General features: G+C 37.5%; 1 protein-coding gene across 1 annotated transcript in view; it reads left to right on the top strand.

The window, feature by feature from the left end:
• LOC106875600 (uncharacterized) overlaps positions 1-22,537 on the top strand; it is a 281,932-nt gene that overhangs the window by 202,914 nt on the left and 56,481 nt on the right. The window contains exons 14-22 of the mRNA XM_089365916.1: positions 1,721-1,776; positions 3,854-4,001; positions 7,366-7,442; positions 10,159-10,269; positions 11,410-11,577; positions 12,916-13,056; positions 14,788-14,866; positions 20,453-20,598; positions 22,194-22,398. Coding sequence (XP_089222042.1) covers positions 1,721-1,776; positions 3,854-4,001; positions 7,366-7,442; positions 10,159-10,269; positions 11,410-11,577; positions 12,916-13,056; positions 14,788-14,866; positions 20,453-20,598; positions 22,194-22,398 — 1,131 coding nt within the window. The remainder of the gene's footprint in view (positions 1-1,720; positions 1,777-3,853; positions 4,002-7,365; positions 7,443-10,158; positions 10,270-11,409; positions 11,578-12,915; positions 13,057-14,787; positions 14,867-20,452; positions 20,599-22,193; positions 22,399-22,537) is intronic.

Raw genomic sequence — 22,537 nt, 5'->3', positions numbered from 1 at the left:
TTATATATGCTTATACAAGATTATGGTGCATATGTCAAACTTACCTTAAGAGTACGTATACAAATATATTTTCAGTGGAACCATAAGACGAAAACATTTATTATAAGAAAATGCATCTATGTATTTTTATTTTATCATGTATATAAAGACAGAATAAAGCTATTCCCCTTTAATTTAAAAGGTTATGCTTGCTTTAATTACACAAAAATATATATAGGCGTAGGAGTGGCTTGCTTACGAACCACATGGTTCCGGGTTCAGTCCCACTGCGTGGCACCTTGGGCAAGTGTCTTCTGCTATAGCCTCGGGCCGACCAAAGCCTTATGAGTGGATTTAGTAGACGGAAACTGAAAGAAGCCCGTTGTATATATGTATATATGTATGTGTGTATGCATATGTTTGTGTGTCTGTGTTCCCCCCCCCCCAATATAGCTTGACAACCGATGCTGGTGTGTTTACGTCCCCGTAACTTAGCGGTTCGGCAAAAGAGACCGATAGAATAAGTACTAGGCTTACAAAGAATAAGTCCTGGGGTCGATTTGCTCGACTAAAGGCGGTGCTCCAGCATGGCCACAGTCAAATGACTGAAAACAAATAAAAGAGTAAAAAGTATGTATATAAACAAGAACATTTTTGACACATTTTTACCCTTTTCTCGGTATTTTTACTTTCTGTGTTAATGTGTGTGGGGGGGGGGGGTGATTGAGGAGTACCAAAGAAGATAAACAAGGGCTCCCTAAATAAATCCCTCGACTCCTGCGACATTAATCACCACCGCTGGTCTGTCCTTGCTGCTGACCATGAAGCTTTGGGTCTCAATATCCTCCAGGCAACAACCTGCTGTGACGACATCTGCAGACAAGAGAAAAAGGAGGAAAAACAAGGACACTGCAATCACTTCTGATCAGTCTAACTTCCCATGTAACCACTACGGTAATGTTTGTTTGCTCTAAATCAAATTCGTTGAGCACCAGCAAGCCTGCTACAGACATGGACAACCCCCTCCGTAAATTTTTGCTTACGAAGCCAAGCCAAGAGAGAAGTATGTATGTATGCATGTACATACGTACGCACATATGTACGTATGCATGCACGTATGTACATACACACGTACGTATATGTGTGCGTACATATGTATGTATGTATGTATGTATGTATGTATGTATGTATGTATGTGAAAAGAGAGATTAGGAGATGTAGTAAGTGGTGTGTGACTGTTTAAGTATGAGAATTCTTCCCATAGGGCCTCAAAAGAAATCTAAGTTTCTCAATGGTCCCGCTGGAGATTTGTGGTGTGACACCTAAATGTGCTTGTGCGTATATGTATGTGTGTGTACGTATATGCATGCATGTATGTATGCGTGTACGCATGTATCTATGTATGTGTGTATATATATATATATATATATATATATATACATATATACAAACACAGACACATACGCATACACGTCTATGTGTATGTGTATATGACTAGTTACTACTATCATACCCTTCTACCTCTGTTTTCCTTTCCTCTAATTTGCGTTGACACGCTACTATGCTAATAATAATAATAATAATAATAATAATAATAATAATAATAATAATAATAATAGTAATAATGTACAAATGCAAAGCAAAAGTCAAACATAAAATAATAATAATAATAATAATAGCAATAATAGTAATAAGAATAAAATAATAAGTAAATGTCTAATTAATTTCAGTTATTTTTCAGGTAATTGATGTAATCAACCGTGCACAAATAATCGATGACACCTGGAGTTTGGCCAAGTAAGTTAGCACATTAAGTATCGCGTTACTTTTACCCTGCTTCGAAAATGTCCGGACGAGAGCGGCGTCAACTAACGGGAAAAAAACGTAAAGAAGTGTGTGTCTGTGTGTGTGTGTGTGTGTGTGTGTGTGTGTGCGTGCGTGTGTGTATGGGGGTGGTGAAGGAAAAGGAAAGAGAAGAAAAGCAATAATGATAATCTGCTATCCTTTTACTTGTTTCAGTCATTCAGTCATTTTGACTGCGGCCATGCTGGAGTACCGCCTTGAAGGGTTTTAGTCGAACAAATCGACCTCAGGACTTATTTTTTTAAGCCTAGTACTTATTCTATCGGACTGTTTTGCCGAGCCGCTAAGTTACGGGGACAAACACAGATACAGACACACACATAGGTATATACATACATGCATACATACATACGTATGTATATATATATATATATATATATATACAGTAATTCCTCGCGGTTCACCTATCGCGGTGGGTTTTGGAACGTATCACCCGTGATAGTCGAGGGATTACTGTATGTATATATATTTATATATATATATATATATATATATATATATATATATATATATATATATATTTATACGCATATATATTCACACATATATTTATCTATATTCAAATTTTTATATGTATTGATATTTATATTTCGTATATTTATATTTTAAATTTTAAATTTATTATGTTGCTGTGTCATGTTGGATGTATGTCTTTCAAAATATTAAATATTGATTTCCTGAGTATATTATTGATGAGTTTATGAATTTATTAATAATATAAAAACACATATATACACATTTATTTGCTCAAAATAATTGAGCACTCAACATAAGTTCAGTTATATATTCTTTTAGAATATTTCTTTTAGAATATTACTTATAAAAGTTATATATATATATATATATATATATATATATATATATATATATATATATATATATATATATATATATATGACGGGCTTCTTTCACCCATCGTGCATCGGTTCCTCGTGGATGAGATCCTGAACAACTGGTTGTCATACATCATTCGGTGCAGATGTGTCTTGTTAAGTGACTTTTCAAAAGGTACCTCGCTCATTAATTTCGTTTTCGCTTAGTTTGATTATGATACATTTCGTTATTGGGTCGAAATGATCGCATGTGATTAATAAAGAATCTCGTGAATTCCATTTTCTCTTTCTCTCATTTCTTATATATACATATGTATATATATATATATATATATATATATATATATATATATATATAGTTTCAAAAAAACACAAAAAACAATAACAAAAAAACAACAAAGTGAAGACGTGATACGGATAGTGTTATTGGACGCTCGGGAAAGGAAAGAGAGAGTGTATGACGTTTGGGGCGTAGTCCTTCGTCGGAAAGATGGAAAGTTCGGAGAATGGAAAAACGGAGAAAGAGAAAAATGCTACCGATGCCCACGAGGTTACATTGTGAAAGGACCGGAAGAGGAGGTGGTGGGGGAAAGTTCTTTCTAAGACAGGAGAGTGAAAAAGGGAGATGAATATCTGTGCGTGCGCGAGAGTCTGCGAGTGTGTGTGTGATAACAGAACGTGTGTGTGCGTATGTATGTGTGTGTGTGTGTGTGTGTGTGTGCATGGTTTGGTGGTTTATCTGTTAGTGTGTTTGTGTGTGTGTGTGTGTGTGTGTGTGTGTGTGTGACGTAGTGGAAGGAATTAGTAGCATGAATAGTTAGTAGATGCTTATGGACAATGTTAGGTGGAAGGTCAGCAGGCGGTGTTTGAGTATGTGTGTGTTCGTGTGTGTGTTTGTGTGGGGTTGTAGGTGTTGGGTACGTGTACGTGTGTGTGTGTATTTTGTATGTGTGCGTGTGTGTATGTGTATGTTTTTGTGCGTGCGTGCGTGTGTGTTTGTGTGTATGCGTATGTTGTGTATATGTGCGCTGCTGTGTACGTGTGTGTGCGTGCGTTTGCTATTGTATGTGCGTGATATATATATATATATATATATATATATATATATATATATATGTTGTTGTTATTATTATTATTATTATTATTATTATTATTATTATTATTATTATATTTTATAGGGCTGATATGTTGGACATAAAAATCGCTCTGGGAACGCTGGAATATCTCGGTAAGGAAGAGGAGCTTGTACCATGGGTTGCTGCTTCGTCACACTTATATTACATAAGAACAGTTCTAACCCGCACTGGAGCCTACAGAGACCTGGCGGTAAGTAAAAGCTAAAATAAAATAAAATAAAATAAAATGAAAAATGATATGAGGGTAATGAGAAGTATGTTAGCGCACTAGGAGCGAGCGAAAGGAAACGTAACGGTTTCGCTAAGTACGTTCGTCTCATGTGGAGATGAAATATAAAACAAACCTCATCAAATTCAAGTTGCTATATTTCAGTATGTTAAATTTTAATAACTTTATGGTTTGTCGCCATCTGCGATGCAATGAAAGAGACTCTTGAACGTTTAAGTATATACATTTAATCTTACATATATGTATGGCTCAGTGGTTAAGCTGTTGTACTCACGATTGCGAGATCGTGGGTTCGATTACCAGACCAGGCGTTGCGTTGTGTTCTTGTGCAAAGTACTTCATTTCCCGTTGCTTTGCGATCACTTCGGCATCTGACATGTGGCACTCCGTTGCACCTGTACAGGTAATGTCGATTTGATGGAGGGAGTGAGCTTATCTCTACACAGACATTTGATCACTATAAACAAATCATCTGTGTGATTGTTCGGTAAGAAATCGTCGAACCCTCATACGTCATCTAACGACGGGAGAGTCATATATATATATATATATATATATATATATATATATATATATATATATATATATATATATATATATATATATATATATATATATATATATATATATATATATATATTCATAATGTATATATATATGAATAATAAGAAAATGGAGATATTGAAGTTAATAAGAGTTAATCAGCAAAAATTCTATTATTATCCCTTACAGCTGTTTCAATTGATCTTTGAGAAAATAAGTATTAAAATCATATTTCTGAACTTAATCTCTTCAGAGTAAGGAAGAATATACCCTTAGCTATTTTATGCGTCAGTTAGTTGAATTATCACGGCAGATTCTGATGATGACACTATCCCTTCATGAGACTATCACAACCTCTATTTGAATTATATATATATATATATATATATATATATATATATATATGTGCGTGTGTGTGTGTGTGTGTGTGTGTGTGTGTGTGTGTGTACGTATATTCACACACACACGCACGCACACACACACATACATCACCTTAATGGCTTCTCTAAACCTTTTCAGTATCTTAAGAGAATCTCACGGAACAGCCACATTCTTTAAAAATCGAAGAGAATGACGCCCTTGTTATTCTAGAAAATAGTTACCATAGTTTTCTGTTTCTTGCTCATGAAATACTTAGGCCTTGGAGAAGAGGTTCGAAGCCATTCCGTGGATTGAGCTTTCCTTTCTGGATCATAACGATACGTTCACGTTTCATATCTTGTCACCAGATCAGGACAAACGTGTCTTCATTGGCTTCAAATGCTTCCAACAGATCAACATAGACTTCTAACCTCTCCTTCAAATCGTGTGCCAACCGCCAGGTTACCCATCTTGCACACACTTTTCGATACCCAAAGTCTTCCACCATCTTCTGTAAGGCACAATGACCACAGTCCAGTTACACCTCGTCTATTTGCACGAATTAATTTGACCACCCGCTGGCGATTCATGCCAGTGATCACAGTTGATGCTCTCCTTCTGAGCGGTTTGTTTTCAACGTTGTTGTCCCCCTTTTTTTATATAAATTTTCGTCCATCTGTAAAAATTGTTCTTGTCAATGGTGTTGCCTTCGTAAAAGAATCTGTGCCCTTCTCTTCTTTGAATATCAAATAGCCTGCACTCCTCCGTCGACTAGAATCCAATAAGGTCATGTTACTTCTGCTTGGAACCCATTATTTACCTACAATAAATACGGACAGAAAGAGTAACTGTAAAAGAAGAGCGACTCTACTAACATGTACATTTCGAATTGCAGTTGATATTAGTCATGCTCATTTTTGCATTACAATCGACAGAACCCTCAAGCGTGTGTGTGCGCGCTCGTACGTATTTATGCGCGTGTGTGTAAACATCTGTATGTATGTGTATATATATGTGTGTCTGCATGTATGTGTATAAATATGTGTGTTTGTAGTCTTAATCATTATAGCTCGTAGTTTCTGTTATTGATCTCAACGGTAAAACGCAAAACTATGTCGTAACACAGAGTAACTCAAACACTATACACTTTACTCTTTTACTTGTTTCAGTCATTTTGACTGTAGCCATGCTGGAGCACCGCCTTTAATCGAGCAAATCGACCCCAGGATTTATTCTTTGTAAGCCTAGTACTTATTCTATCGGTCTATTTTGCCGAACCGCCAAGTTACGAGGACGTAAATACACCAGCATCGGTTGTCAAGCGATGTTGGGGGGGACAAACACAGTCACACAAACACACACACACACATACATATATATATATATATATATATATATATATATACATATATACGACGGGCTTCTTTCAGTTTCCGTCTACCAAATCCACTCACAAGGTTTTGGTCGGCCTGAGACTATAGTAGAAGACACTTGCCCAAGGTGCCACGCAGTGGGACTGAACCCGAAACCATGTGTTTCGTAAGCAAGCTACTTACACACAGCCACTCCTACGCCTATAGTATTTTTTATTATTAGTCTTCTATATAAATGAAGCTATATCCTTTAATTTGCTGCTGCTTTTCTTTGCACGAAATGAGAAGATAGATTGCAAAACTGTTATTTTAACGAATCATATCTATTTATCACCCGAAAAGAGACATCTGCACCGTCGGATGCTCCTGAAACAGTAGTTAAGTATCCCACCCATGAAGGATTGATGCTAGTGGTATCGAAACAATTATAGTGATTAATAAGAGTTCACGTATCTTCCATCTTACGTCTCTCATTTACCACATATACATACATACATACATACATACATACATACATACATACATGGTTGGCACTCCGTCGGTTACGACGACGAGCGTTCCAGTTGATCCGATCAACGGAACAGCCTGCTCGTGAAATTAACGTGCAAGTGGCTGAGCACTCCACAGACACGTGTACCCTTAACGTAGTTCTCGGGGGATATTCAGCGTGACACAGTGTGTGACAAGGCTGGCCCTTTAAAGTACAGGTACAACAGAAACAGGAAGAAAGAGCGAGAGAAAGTTGTGGTGAAAGAGTACAGCAGGGATCGCCACCATCCCCTGCCGGAGCCATGTGGAACTTTAGGTGTTTTCGCTCAATAAACACTCACAATGCCCAGTCTGGGAATCGAAACCGCGATCCTACAACCGCGAGTCCGCTGCCCTAACCACTGGGCCATTGCGCCTCCACACATACATACATATTTACATAATATATGTTATATGTATATACAAGTATCCGTGTATATATATATATATTTGTTCAACCCTTTTAATGCAAACAACAGTTATCTGAAGAAAACACATTTTGTTTGCTTTCTATATTGCAGTTATTCATACAGAGATTGGTAACGGGACATTATCATCGCATTGGCTGGGATAATTCAGGCACCGAACACACCGAAACGTGAGTTCGTTCTCATATTAATTGGAATAAAAATAACCGTCTTCTCTCTCTCTCTCTCTCTCTCTCTCTCTCTCTCTCTCTCTCTCTCTCTTCTCCTTCTGTATCATTTATTTTTAATTCTATTTTTGATTCCCTTTTTTTTTTTATTTGCAATTTTTTAAGTAGGGTCTGTTTATCAGAATTTTTTTCTTTTTTAATCTATTTTATGCTTTTACTGCCGGAATGGTTGGGGAAAAGGCTATTTCGTTGTAATTGCGGTTGTAATGTCATAGTAGTAGTAGTAGTAGTAGTAGTAGTAGTAGTAGTAGTAGTAGTAGTAGTAGTAGTAGTTGCGCTTGTCATGTTATGCTATTGTAGTTGTAACTGTAGTAGTAGATGTTGCTGTTGTCGTCGTCGTCGTAGTAGTAGTAGTAGTAGTAGTAGTTCATGTTGTTGATGATGTTGCTCTATATTGTTGGTAATTATGGGGAGGTATCGTTTACTATTTCCGACCAGCTCAGCTCGAAGTGAATGGATAAATAAATAAATAAATAAATAATCTCTCTCAGTTTTGACGAAGTGTGTTCGTTGTTGCTGCAGAAAGCACGTGACCGGGTGGTAAGGATGTTGAGCTCACGATCTTAAGGTCGTCAGTTCCAATTCTCAAGGAAGGCAAAAAGTTATGTCTTCGAGCAAGACACCTCATTTCATATTGCATATATATATTGCACATTGCTCCAGCCTACTCAGCTGAAGGTGAATACCAACCGAGTACTGATGCAGCCCTCTTTCCTTCCAGTTGTTATGTCCTCTATGTTCTGCTAGGCCAAATTTGGTGGCACCGAGAGAGTATCTATGCAGCTCATAACTATATAAACATAATACAAGCTACCTGTTTTACTCGCTTGCGAATACGGCCATATTTGTTTTTGATCGGTTTTTATTCGCTTGTTCGAGATGTCTTCTTATAGAATGAACATTCCACATACAAATGTACCCTAAACGTAATCTTCAAACAGAATCAGCGTCACACAATCTGTGCTTTTGAGTTACAGGCACAACCCGACGGATTCCCAAATAGTTTTCTGTGTACTTTAATTACACTCGCAAGGCTTAAGTAGAACCGAAATTCCAAGTAGTGGGATCGAATCCGCCACGATAAAGCAAACTTCCTAACCGTTTAGCCATACTGCGTCCATGTAGTGGAAATACGCGCGCGCACACACACACACACACACACACACACACACACACACACACACACACACACACACATCCACTAGTGTGTGTTATATTATGGCACTGTGAACTGATATAGGTGTTTAACACTATTTGTCTACAACGAGAAATTTTCTCCATGACAAAACACAGTGAAAGGCTTATGTACGAGGCCAAACGTGCCACATGCATATTTGAAACGGGAATGACATCACATCTATTAAAAGTTAGTTTTGTTGGTTAGTTCGTTTATCATTTCTTTGACACACAAAATATATTGTAACCTAAGAAAGATTTTGTAGAATCGGTGTAGTCATCGTGTGAAGAAGTCTAAAATTTAGCCATTCTACATAGTGGAATCCAGAACATTCCGTCAAGCGATTATTTTCTTAAATCAACGGAATCTACTCAACAATATGCACATAATGTGGAAACACTTATGGAACAAATGCAATGAAGATACTTTTCAACGATAAGCCAAAGACTCCATTCTAATGAAAAGAAAATGTCTTACCATGTTAACAACTCCAGTCTGAGTTCGATCAAACAAGCTGAGACACTCAGAAGAGATGCTAGCGCAAAGATGACAGTACTTTTCATTTAGATTGGTGAAATGTTGGAGTTTAGAATTTTGAAAGCAATGCAATAACCCCATAGGGAGAGCTTGACTGGTGTATACAATTATTTCATTAAATATGTCGTCAGCCTTCGTAAGTGCGTTATCGTTCGTTTATTTATAATAATTTTCTGTGAAAGTACTAATTTATAACGTCAATGACAATATAATTAATTACATCTTCACTAAGTCTTAGATTGAGTGGTTGACTGAGGAGAATGCTTTCCTTCGGGTGAAGACTAAAACTAATAGAGGAAAGACAATGTTTCTTGGTTTTTCTTTGAATATATCTACTGCTCTTATGACATATTACTTTACTATTGTAATATTTTGGACAGCAACAAAGCAAATTTCAAACTTACAGTCGGTTGAATTTATAATCTGCTGGAGTATCTATAGCAGATCTGACAGTTTGTCTTCAGTCACTGTTGCTTTCTTGTGTCCACAACAAAGATATCTCTCACTGACCTGGCTTCTAAAGCTTTAAATAGATATTATCTAAAATTACAGTTTATCGCTATAAGTAGTAAGACATTCTATAATATACGAGTGATTACTTTAGCTTGAAACGCTAGGTTAAAACTTCTTCACTATACGGAAGATAATGTGTCGGTGTAATCAATTTTTTTTATGTGCTCTCTTCTTCGACCAATTCTTGTATTATGTCCCGCGACGTAATAAGGTACAGAACAGTATATTGTTAGTAAGCAGCTTCTGTTTTTATAATTAATCTCCTGAATCAGAGAAAGAAAGAAGCAAACAAACAAACAAACAAACAAAGAGAGATGTGAATGAAGGGGAAAGAAAAATGGGGAGAAGCGAGAATTTTTAGAATTAAAAATGAAAATATTGCTTTACAAATTATTTGATTTCAGAAATCTTCATTAAATTTTAATTTTACAGAATTATGCGTACAATGATTATTAGATTAGCTTGCCACTACAATGTGAAAGGCTGTGCTGAAGAAGCTACTCGACAATTTCATTTGTGGATGGAGAGGCCCGACCGCAATCGGTGAGTTTTGTTAATTAAGTTTCTTCTTCCATGTTACCCATCTGCAATGTTTGGTTAATATCTTTCAGTCATGAGATAATATTATTAGAGTAATACTGAATAATTGGGCGATGAGAAAACGATACAGTAATGGTATGACAACAAAATTCTGTCAGACAGTCACGTAGCTTCTGGCTTTATCAAGGTTATACAAAAGAAAAAAAAAATCTGGAATAAAAATAAAACTGGCAACAAAAAATTAACATACAAACAGGTTAATTAATTTTGTGCTGAGGAAATAAGGATTTTATCATTTCAAACTGTACTACATTAAAAATAAACACAGAGGAAAAAGGGGAGAGAAAACAAAGAAGGTATTGTGTCTGTTTCTACAATGGAGGAAGCATTTGGAAAATAACTGACAGGAATAGTAAAACAAAATTGTTTTTTGCAGCAGAAGAGAGGCATAACCGTGCCATATATACCATCCATTTCAACAAAATAGGAACATACACAGATTATTATCATTAGTATACTATTGATGTCACTGGAGTAGCGTCCAATACATGCTGTTTAGTCTACCAGGACTTACCTGTTGCGTTACACCTAATCACAGTATTAATATTTCTAGGCATTTCTTATTTGCTTCATAGGCTCGCGGTGAGCAGGTGAGTGTTGAATCTTAAACCATCCCACATCATCTATAAACTTTAAATGCATGTTGATCTCTGAAATATAATCAGATTTATTTAATACAATATCTTACCTGTTCAAAACATTATAATAATTTTGAATTCATCAGCTTCACTGCCAGTGGAGGCGCGTGTCTTAGTGTTTAGAGTGTTGGATTCATGATCGTAAGATTGTGGTTTCGATTCCTGAACCGGGCGATGTGTTGTGTTCTTGAGCAAAACACCTCATTTCACGCCTACACAGCCGGCAAAAATGAATAATCATATGACGGACTAGCATCCCGTCCAGGTGAGGAATATAGATATGCCATGGAAACCGGAAACTGGCCCAACGAGTTTATATGACTCTGGGACGATGATTATCCTTTTGTCTGTTTGTTTATCTTTTTTAGCTTGACTGCCAATAAAATATAAACGTGAATTTAATTCAGGTAATTTTATAAGTATTCTTTTTCATTTATCACTCAAGAATCGATCCGAATCTTCGGTTAATTGTCTACTGCAATGCCCTACGTAAAGGAGGCGCTCAAGAATGGGACTTTGCCTATGAACAGTACAAGAAGTCCAATATGGCTAGCGAGAAAGATCGTTTACTTCGAGCAATGTCTTGTTCGCAGGAACCGTGGATATTAAGCAGGTAAGTCTCATCAGCAATAAGACTGACTTATAAACAGATTTTCTAACAAAAGTTAAACAAATCGAAAATAGATTCTGTATCAGCTTAACTGCTGATACAACAGTTAAATTGACAGAGAAACATTTCTTTCCACCATGACCTTAAAAATGGCAAATAAAATATTAAGGAATTGGCATCCCACAGAATTCTGCATTTGATCTGGTCTTAAAATCTTTACAAATGGTATTTGGCTACTTACTGTGGAAGAATCATGATCGTCATCTGTGTAATGTCCATTTTTCCATGCTTGCATGAATCAGACAGAATTTGTTGAGACAGATTTTCTACAGCCGGATACCCTTCCTGTCATCAATCTTTGTGTGATTGCGAGCAAGCAATATTTTTCCCCTAGTCGGACATGTTTTCACAGAGGACTGAAAACGACGGACACCACTCACATGATTGTGATGCTCATTTATATCTATTGCGTAATATCAAAACAAGGAGAAACGCGCGCTCACACACGCACGCACGCACGCACGCACACACACACACACACACACACACACACACACACACACACACACACACACACACACACACACACACACACACACACACACACACACACGCACACACACACACACACACATATCACAAGCGAGCTGGCAGAAACGTTAGCACGCCGGGCGAAATGCTTAGCGGTATTTCGTCTGCCGCTACGTTCTGAGTTCAAATTCCGCCAAGGTTGACTTTGCTTTTCATCCTTTCGGAGTCGATTAAATAAGTACCAGTTACGCACTGGGGTCAATATAATCGGCTTAATCCGTTTGTCTGTCCTTGTTTGTCCCCTCTGTCTATGGCCCCTTGTGGGTAGTAAAGAAATAACACACATATATCACAAGAAACATTCAGAATAAGATCCCTCTGTTCGCACTATGGAAAAGAAAACTATTAAAGTGTTTATAGATATTGTAACAAAAACCATAAATTCTTTAACTTTGTCACGTGCATTTGTCTGAAATGACTTCTTATATTTACACTTCAATAAAACCAAATAGTCTATAGTTTTCATTCTATGACAAACAAACAAACAAAAAAAGAGAGAATTTATGCTTTTAGACCTTTTCAATGTTCTATTATCAAAGAAGATTAACAGCGAGAAGAACGGGGTAATTCCCCTAAAGGCGAAAATAATGATAATGAATCTTCTAAATATTCTTTATACAAACAAAAAAATCTATTTCTCTCTGTCTTTCCCAAGTCAACTTGATAATAAATCCATGCTGCATTATGTTTGTTTTTGAGTGTTTTATTAACATATCATTAATATTATACAATGGAATGCTGTTTTCACAGGTTCTTAGAAAGAACATTAGATTCCAAAGAAATACGAAGACAGGACGCTCTGGCTCCGTTCATTTACGTATCAAGAAATTCGATTGGTCAGTTATTGGCTTGGGACTTCGTTCAATCTAGATTGGGATCAAATAAGTCAAGGTAAGTTGATTCGTTACTCAACATTCAATAGCATTTTTTGCCTTCCTCTAATTGTGCTTTCAAGTAAATGCAGGCATACAGGATGGATGGATGGATGGATGGATGGATGGATGGATGGATGTGCAACGCTAACGGTAGATGCAGAACAATTATGATTCACTAACCAAGTCAAAACCTGCCTCGTAAGTCAATCTAAAAGGAAAAGCGTCAAATCTTTTATTTAAATTACACCCAACCGACAGGCGGGGAAAAGGAAAACTATACATTCGATGGTGTAGTTTTAGATATATAGTGCTTCCTTCTTAAAATTGATGGGATGACCATCGTTGGAACACCTTTGATCATGGGTTGGTTCAGTCATAGCTACGCTGGGGCTAAACAACAACAGGCTTAAAATGCAAACAGATCAGTGGTTAAACTTGCTCGGACTGTTGTTTCACCGTATCCTATACAATTGTTGTTGTTGGCACTCCGTCGTTTACGACGTCTAGGGTTCCAGTTGATCCGATCAACGGAACAGCCTGCTCGTGAAATTAACGTGCAAGTGGCTGAGCACTCCACAGACACGTGTACCCTTAACGTAGTTCTCGGGGATATTCAGCGTGACACAGTGTGACAAGGCTGACCCTTTGAATTACAGGCACAACAGAAACAGGAAATAAGAGTGAGAGAAAGTTGTGGTGGAAGAGTACAGCAGGGTTCGCCACCATCCCCTGCCGGAGCCTCGTGTTGAGGTGTTTTCGCTCAATAAACACTCACAACGCCCGGTCTGAGAATCGAAACCGCAATCCTATGACCGCGAATCCTCTGCCCTAACCACTGGGCCATTGCGCCTCCACCCTATACAATAAACCACTGCATATTGTGGAGAGTGAACAGTATGGTCTTTGTGAAACGTCTAGAACAATTAATATTTGAATTGCGCCTATGTGCATGATGTATCCTAGATAGGGATCTTAAACTAGGATGTTTCCTAGTTAGGGAGATAAAACAACAACAATCCTATAAGAAACAAAGTGAATGTCTGCCAGTTATTGTGCTTCGAACTAACTGACATGACATGTTGTTAGTCCAATGCTCACAGTGGAGCCATATTAAATCTCGTACTAAATTAAACAACGCAGGAGTGGCTGTGTGGTAAGTAGCTTGCTTACCAACCACACGGTTCCGGGTTCAGTCCCACTGCGTGGCATCTTGGGCAAGTGTCTTCTACTATAGCCTCGGGCCGACCAAAGCCTTGTGAGTGGGTTTGGTAGACGGAAACTGAAAGAAGCCCGTCGTATATATATCTATGTATATATATATATGTGTGTGTATGTGTGTGTGTGTGTGTGTGTGTGTGTGTGTACCCCCAACATCGCTTGACAACCGATGCTGGGTGTTTACGTGCCCGTAACTTAGCGGTTCGGCAAAATAGACCGATATAATAAGTACTAGGCTTACAAAGAATAAGTCCTGGGGTTCGATTTGCTCGACTAAAGGCGGTGCTCCAGCATGGCCGCAGTCAAATGACTGAAACAAGTAAAAGCGTAAAAGAGTAAAGGAAGGAAGGAAGGAAGGAAGGAAGGAAGGAAGGAAGGAAGGAAGGAAGGAAGGGACGGACGGACGAGCGGACGGACGGACGGACGGACGGACGGGTGGACGGACGGATGGATGGACTGGCGGACAGAACTGAAGTTAATCCACAAGTTAATCCAAAATGTCAAACTACATTTTATTTTGATATTTCAGCCATGAAAACTTATTCCCGGTTTCTTATCTCTTCCCTTATGTGACATATTCCTTTAACACTGAACATCAACTGAAGCAGGTAGGTAACGGCTTCTTCATGATTTGTATTAGAATATTCTAAAGAAACAAAAACAATACAGCTTAAATGTAATAACTTCGATCTAATTTGTAATTTTGAAAGTGGTACAGGAGAGAGAACAGGATAAATTATTATTATTAAATGTTTGTTGAGTTCAAATCCTGATTGAGTTGATAAATACAATATACGTTAATTCATCAAAAGTTGGTTTTAATATTTCCCAATTATGATACAAACATTGCGACTAATAAGGAAATGTTTCTCTTTACTACATGTTTCAACAATACCTTTTTGTGATGGCCCACTTTTAAATTTTTACATTTGGGCTACGCCCAAATGTATATTATATCATATTTTACTTACAAGATCTCCCCACCTTTCCTGCCATTTTTATCACTGCAAATATTGTTGTTGTTGTTGTTGACACTCCGTCGCTTACGATGTCGAGGGTTCCAGTTGATCCGATCGACGGAACAGCCTGCTCGTGAAATTAACGTGCAAGTGGCTGAGCACTCCACAGACACGTGTACCCTTAACGTAGTTCTCGGGGATATTCAGCGTGACACAGTGTGACAAGGCTGGCCCTTTGAATTACAGGTACAACAGAAACAGGAAGTAAGAGTGAGAGAAAGTTGTGGTGAAAGAGTACAGCAGGGTTGGCCACCATCCCCTGCCGGAGCCCCGTGGGGCTTTAGGTGTTTTCGCTCAATAAACTCTCACAACGCCCGGTCTGGGAATCGAAACCGCGATCCTATAACCGCGAGTTCGCTGCCCTAACCACTGGGCCATTGCGCCTCCACACTGCAAATATTAGCAAATATTAAAGAAATCATGACACAAAAGAATGTCTAAACGCACTAACTGTTCATTGACCCACAAATATACATTACATCTGCAAAATATTCTTAAAAAAAAAGTCCGAAATCTCTGGCGCATTTGTAATCTGCGGTCTACCTAAAACCCACTCCTGCTTTGCTATATGATCTCAAAGGGTGGGAGCTGTGCCACTGATAGTTAATGATTTACAAGGTTTGTGGCACCTTGAGCAAGTATCCTCTTCTATTGCCTCGAGCCAACCAAAGCCTTGTGATGGATGTAGTAGACAGAAACTGAAAGAAGCCCGTAGCGTATATGCGTGGGCGTGCGTGTTTCTGTGTTTGTCCTTGTCCACCGCTACTGTAACGGTTTGTTTACGTCCCCATAACTAATCGGTAACGGTTTGTTTACGTCCCCATAACTAATCGGTAACGGTTTGTTTACGTCTCCATAACTAAGTGATTCGGCAAAAGAGGCCTATAGATGGTATCCGGCTTGAAAAATAAGCGCTGGAGTTCATTCGTTCGACTAAAACCCTTCAAGGTGATGTTCTAACTTGACTCCAGTTCACTAACTCAAACAAATAAAAGATAAAAGCGAGCAGCTATTCCCAACTTAGGAATCGTGATCCATACTGCATCACAATATAATTCTAAAAGTGTTGCGAAGGCTAAACATTTTTACTTTCGAAATATTTCATAAAAAATAAAATATTCATGAATATGTTTGTTATACAATAAGCCAAAGACACTGACGGCAAACAAAACCCGAGTAATATTTTCCCATGAAAGTTTACAAATGTTGATATATTAGTTTTTTTAGAAAATTATTTTTGCTTAAATATCTCTAAAAAAAAAAAAAAAGCGGGTAGTGAGAGGATTACTAATTTGCCAAAATGTGTCGTGACGCTAAAAGGTTGGGAACCAGTGCTTTACATTATCAATTTCCATGCATCGCCATTTTGAGTTTGAATTTCACTGATGATGACAATGCCCTCGCAATGATTCTCTTATCTATCCCTCAATGGCCCAGCAAATCACGATGTAAATAGATACTTCTACTTCCTTGGGATTGCTATAGTCTGCTGCTTAAGAAGACGACAAGGATGCTGTATTACAGACGAATATTTCATTAGCTTGCATAAAACATTGCCATGTGCAAAAGCAGTGATAGCTTAGCCTCCTATTTAGGAGGGAAACACGTTTTTCGACAGATAACTGACACGAAACAATATATTCTATTAACCTATTAACATTAGGTATGTGCCTATATGTGTATGCATGTCTGCTTAAGTGTATGTTTCTTCATGATTATGTGTGCTTATAAATGTATGTATATACATATATATATATATATATATATATATATATATATATATATATATATATATATATATATATATATATATATATATATAAATGTATGTATGTATATTTGTGTGTGTGTGTGTGTGTGTGTGTGTGTGTGTAAATAAATGTGCGTGCGTGTGTGTGTCGGGTATTTTTAAATGAATACTATAGTAGCAAAATCAGGATGTTAGCAGCTTTAATCGCCTAAGTGCTCACCACGAGGCTTACTATTTACAAAGACATTAGTAACTCATAAAAAAACTGTAGAACCGGGGCTTTTTAAACACCGTGCCAACGAGCTGCGCCAACGAGCTGCGCCAACGAGCTGCGCCAACGAGCCCCGCCAACGAGCCCCGCCAACGTACTCGCGACTTCAGTGTTATATGTGTTGGTGATTTTGCCCCTTAGTCTAATTAAAACCACGTCATATCACGTCGGTTCGTCATCGATCTCCATGCTAGATTTAAGGTATCTCTAGTGTATTTGGAAATTTATTGCAAGATGAATGATAAAGGATTTGGAAGAGCAACTCGTGTCTGAAAAAATACTATTTCAAATTTGGCAAGCTTTTGCGGAAAATTTTCTGATGTTGTAACAAATCTATGGAGAGAGCTACATGAACTGTTCACAAGGCGGCAAACTGGCAGAATTGTTAGCACGTCAGGCAAAATGCTTAGCGGCATTTTGTCTATCTTTTCTAAGGAAGTCAAATCACTAAGTGCATGATTTTAAAAGCGAAATTGCAAATGCGTGGTGCTGCCGCAAAAGGAAAAGTGTGAGCAAAAGGAGAACCGAGTTACAGTCAGTCAGGAGTTATTTGATCGTTCGAATACTGATTGAAACTTTGTAGAAAGTATCATAAGATGTAATGAAATGTTGATGTATGACTTCTACGTCGAAACAAAAGGGCAGTTGTCATAGTATATTGGATAATTGTCGCTGAGACCAACAAAAATCGTGCCAAAGACACTGAAATGTGAAAGTGGTCGACTGTTTTTTTTTTTTTAATGGAAGGACGTTCATGATGAATTTCTTTACATCAATGGTTCTTAACCGGGGCCACGTAAAGTTTTGCTGTTAAGTTTATGAGCAATAAATTGGTTATACTTCTATAATACATAAAATATTTTAACAAATCCTTAATAATATTTGATTATAAAAATATAATGGGGCTTTTTTAAACATTGAATGTTTGTTAGGGACCAGTAGAGTAAAGAGGCCCGTAGGCAAAAAATGGTCGGGAACCACTACTTTAGATGATTAATAAAGAGTTTTATTTGAATGTCAAAAGCTTTTTAATGAGAGCGTAGGCAGAAAGAGATCTGAGACATGGAGAAACAAAATCTAGATGTTGCACCATGAAAACACATCTGTTCATGCGTCATTTATATCTGTGGTGTTATGGTAGGTCACGAGATGATTCTCCTTCCCTAGCCAGACTTGGTAACTGGGGAAATTTGTTCTGTTCCCCCGAAGTTGATATCCAGCCTGAGATAACGCCGAATTCAGACAACAAAAGAACTCGAACATTCGTAATGAGAACTGCACTATACACATAAAATTACGTTCCAGTAGACATTCAAAAATAGTAGATAACAAAAACATTAGAAACTGTGTATTTATGGCGGAGAAAAATTTGATTCAACAATAAGTAAAGCAGTAACTTAGTTTTTTTTTTTGAGAAAGACGTGTTTTTTTTTTCTTTTTTGATAGACCTCATGCTTGTAGCCTGGTCTAGAAGTTCTGCATTGTGGTAGCACAATGTCTTGTGGTATTAAAACAATTTCCTGACAAAAAGCAACCTTATCTGCTGTGTGTGGTGCGGTTTGTTGACGAACAATTTCCTTTATGGTCATCCAAAAAGAAATAATCACAAACCGAAAGGTCAGAAGATTGAGCAAATTATGCCATGTCACTGTATCATAAACAGATTTACATACATATCGAGAGAGAGAAATGTATAAAGGGAGAGAAAGAGGGAGAGAAAGAGAGAGAGAAATAGATAGATTACAAGGCAATGTTTACTACCAAAATTTGTATTTGTGTGTTATGTGTATATAAGTATATATGTGTGTGACCGATATCCAGACGACAGTGGAGAAGGCTAGCCACTGGATTTGGTTAAAAAGAGACTATGAGCGATGGCTAGAGAAATATTGAGCTATATTTAATAACCAGATGATCTAGCAAGTGGGGCCTCATATCAGTGAGGGGGCCGGTGCGCATTGATGCCGTCGAGAGGTAGGCCCCGAAACGGCGCGCATTCTCTCCTGATGACCCTATACACTTGCTAGCTTCCGGTATGCGGAGTTCTCGACTGGTAGCACTTGCATGTGCAAGTTGTTTGCGAGACATTTATATATATATATACATACTTATATATATATATATATATATATATATATATATATATATATATATATATATATATATATATATATATATATATACATATACATATATATAAATGCATGTAAGTATATATTATGTATACGTGCGTACATGTGTACGTATGTGTATTTTTATCTATCTACACTCACTCTCATACATCTTCACGGTTGCACGTGAGTGAGTGTGTACATATGTGTGTGCGTGTGAATGTGTAACTGAAAGCTGAGTACACCTCATAGACGTTAAAAAGGAGTGCGAATGTGTGAGTCCCGGAAAACCTGATTGCGTTGATGGCTATTACGTCTATTGAACACACACTTTGATTTGCAGCTAACCATCAGCCCCGTACACTTATGCAACCAACTCTTAATATTGACGTGTCAAGCGGAGGTTAAGTGGAGATGGCCACTTACTTCACATCCGAGACAACTGGACAACCTGGGTTTCGGGGTTCCCCAAAGGTCTCATACATCACTGTGCAAGCCACTTTCACTTTTGAAATCTCCTCGTTACATAGGAGCTTCAACATCAAATATGCTTTTCTAGCCTGAGCCACGCTAGAAGTCTACTGGCTGCCACCTTCTGGGAGGCGGGGACTTACTGGATAGCCATGTTTGTATAGCTGTTTTTATGTTTCTCATATTCGTTTTACATATTCCATCAGCTCAACAATCTTTTTGGACAATTGTGAAATTGAGGAGTATGTATAGGTATTGCTGTTTCTGTTGTTGTTGCTGTTACTGTTGCAGTTGCTGTTGCAGTTGTTGTTCTTGTTGTTGTTGTTATCGTCGTTGTTGTTGCTGTTGTTGTTGCAGCTACAGTGTCGACTGAAGTACAAGTTCATACTGTCTTGGCTCTATTTGGGAAGAAGCCTTAGGTGGTTGGTGCTATCACATGCTTGGAAACTACACCTTCTATTATCTCCCATACCGTTCAGTTGTGTGCCGTTTGACAATTTTATTTCGTATTGAATGTTTTCTGTTTCAAGTAATGTTATATAAATGATAAAATTGTTTAATTTATATCGCAGCTGGAGGCATTCGTGGCTTCACAAGGAGACTTGGGGTCATCAAAAAGAGCCTATCAGCAAGCAATAGAAGAGACTAAGACCAACATCAAGTGGATGAAGAAGAACTTTAAGCCAGTAAAAGAATGGTTGAAGAACACAAATACCAGGTAATTCATACACGTGTCCTTACGCATCAATACTAGAAAATGTGGGAACCTCTGTGTAATTGTCGTAACAGCTAGAAATAACAGCTAAATCTACTTATAGCCTATCATTTAAATGTGTGTGTGTGTGTGTGTCTATCTCTATGCCTAAGCGAAATATCAAAATAAACACATGCATTCATACATACATACATACATACATATATAGGCGGGTAAGTGGTGTTGACAAGCCACAAAAATGGCGAAACATACGGTGTCCATTACTCCCAAATGGGATTGAAGGTGAGTTATCTCGCCCGTCCATGTCTCAGGTGTATTACACCCAGCGGTTTGAGAGTATAGATACTCCGCCAATCTATTGCATTCACCGGAAAATACACAAAACATATACATTAGTATATGTATTTAATAATGTGTGTGTGTGTGTAAATGTGAATGTGTGTGTGTATGTATGTGTGTGTGTGCGTGTGTGTGTGTGTGTGTGTGTGTGTGTGTGTGTGTGTGTGCGTGTGTGTGTGTGTGGCAAAATCAAAGGACACAGGGGTAATGGTCTGTGTCGGCAAGACTCGTATTATTCGAGTACAATACAGAAAGAATACGGTAAAATTGCCGCGGAGGTTGGATTATCCAACGTTTCGTACAGATTCCTTCTTCAGAAAGGGAGGAAATTTTAAAAAAGGCAGAGGAGTATTACATCTGCTATGTTTGAAAGACTAGCTGCAACTGAAAAGTGGTGGTGGGGAACACAGCAACATGAGCAACAGGAAATAGGAGAGAGAAACTGTGTGAGAGAGGGGAAAGGAAAGAGAAATAAGAATGGAAGAGAGCACATGCACACACACACAAACATACACACACATACATTATGTATACATATATATATGCATACATACATACATATATATTATTATTATTATTATTATTATCATTATTATTATTATTATCATTATTATTATTATTATTATTATTATTATTATTATTATTATTATTATCATTATTATTATTATTATTATTATTATTATTATTATTATTATCTAAAGGTCACAATACATGTATTAAAGCCCTACTAACACATTCATTCTTCCGGCGCAAACCACATATCATAACATTATGACATGTGGTTTGGCCTGAAGAATATGTTTGGGTTCTCTCAACATATGAAACTATTTGTAGCGTTTAGAAACAATGTATTGTGACCTTTAAATAATAATATTTATCTCTCACCAGATAGAGTACTTTTTGCTGAAGTTTAACACATTGGAAGCTACATATATATATATATATATATATATATATCTTGGGCCTAAGACATCTGGTGACTTCGACAAACAAACTTACGTCCATGAAATTTCATAGTGGAACTAAGTTGAACTGTTGTTAACATGTGAATGTGTGTGCGCATGCGTGCATTCGTACCTCAGATATTGCGACAGCTGAATAGCTGAACATGTTAGTTTACTTGACCTCTGTTTCAGAGCGAATTATTGTATTATCTTGAACAAGGGCCTTTAACTATTCTGTAATTTGTAATCTATGTTAAACAGTTTCAAACGTCTCTATTTATTTACTTAACGTCTGTTTATGCACGTATTTTCCAGAAAAATAAAACAGTCCGTTGATGTGAGGTTACCCAAGTCCCTTGTTCCTCAGGTGTACAATCTGGAAATGAAGCCAAATATTTACTCTGGTAATCCTTCAAACTTCACATTCCAAGGGAAGGTTGACATCCGATTCTTATGCCAGAATTCAACTAGCAACGTCACCTTACATATCGTCAAACTGGAAATCCTCGGCAGTATCACTGTGAGTCATTTTCGTGCGTTCAATATTCGTAAATTGTTTTTTTTGACTTGTTTCAGGCGCTGGACTGCAGCCATGCTGCTGCAGCGCCTTAAGGGGCTTTTAGTCAAACAAATGCAAATTGACCCTAATAGTTACCCTT

Source organism: Octopus bimaculoides, chromosome 18 (assembly GCF_046866305.1).
Source record: "Octopus bimaculoides isolate indiv1 chromosome 18, ASM4686630v1, whole genome shotgun sequence".
Lineage (NCBI taxonomy): Eukaryota > Metazoa > Mollusca > Cephalopoda > Octopoda > Octopodidae > Octopus > Octopus bimaculoides.
Note: the sequence above shows the minus strand (reverse complement) of the source record. Positions and strands in the feature narration are given on the sequence as shown.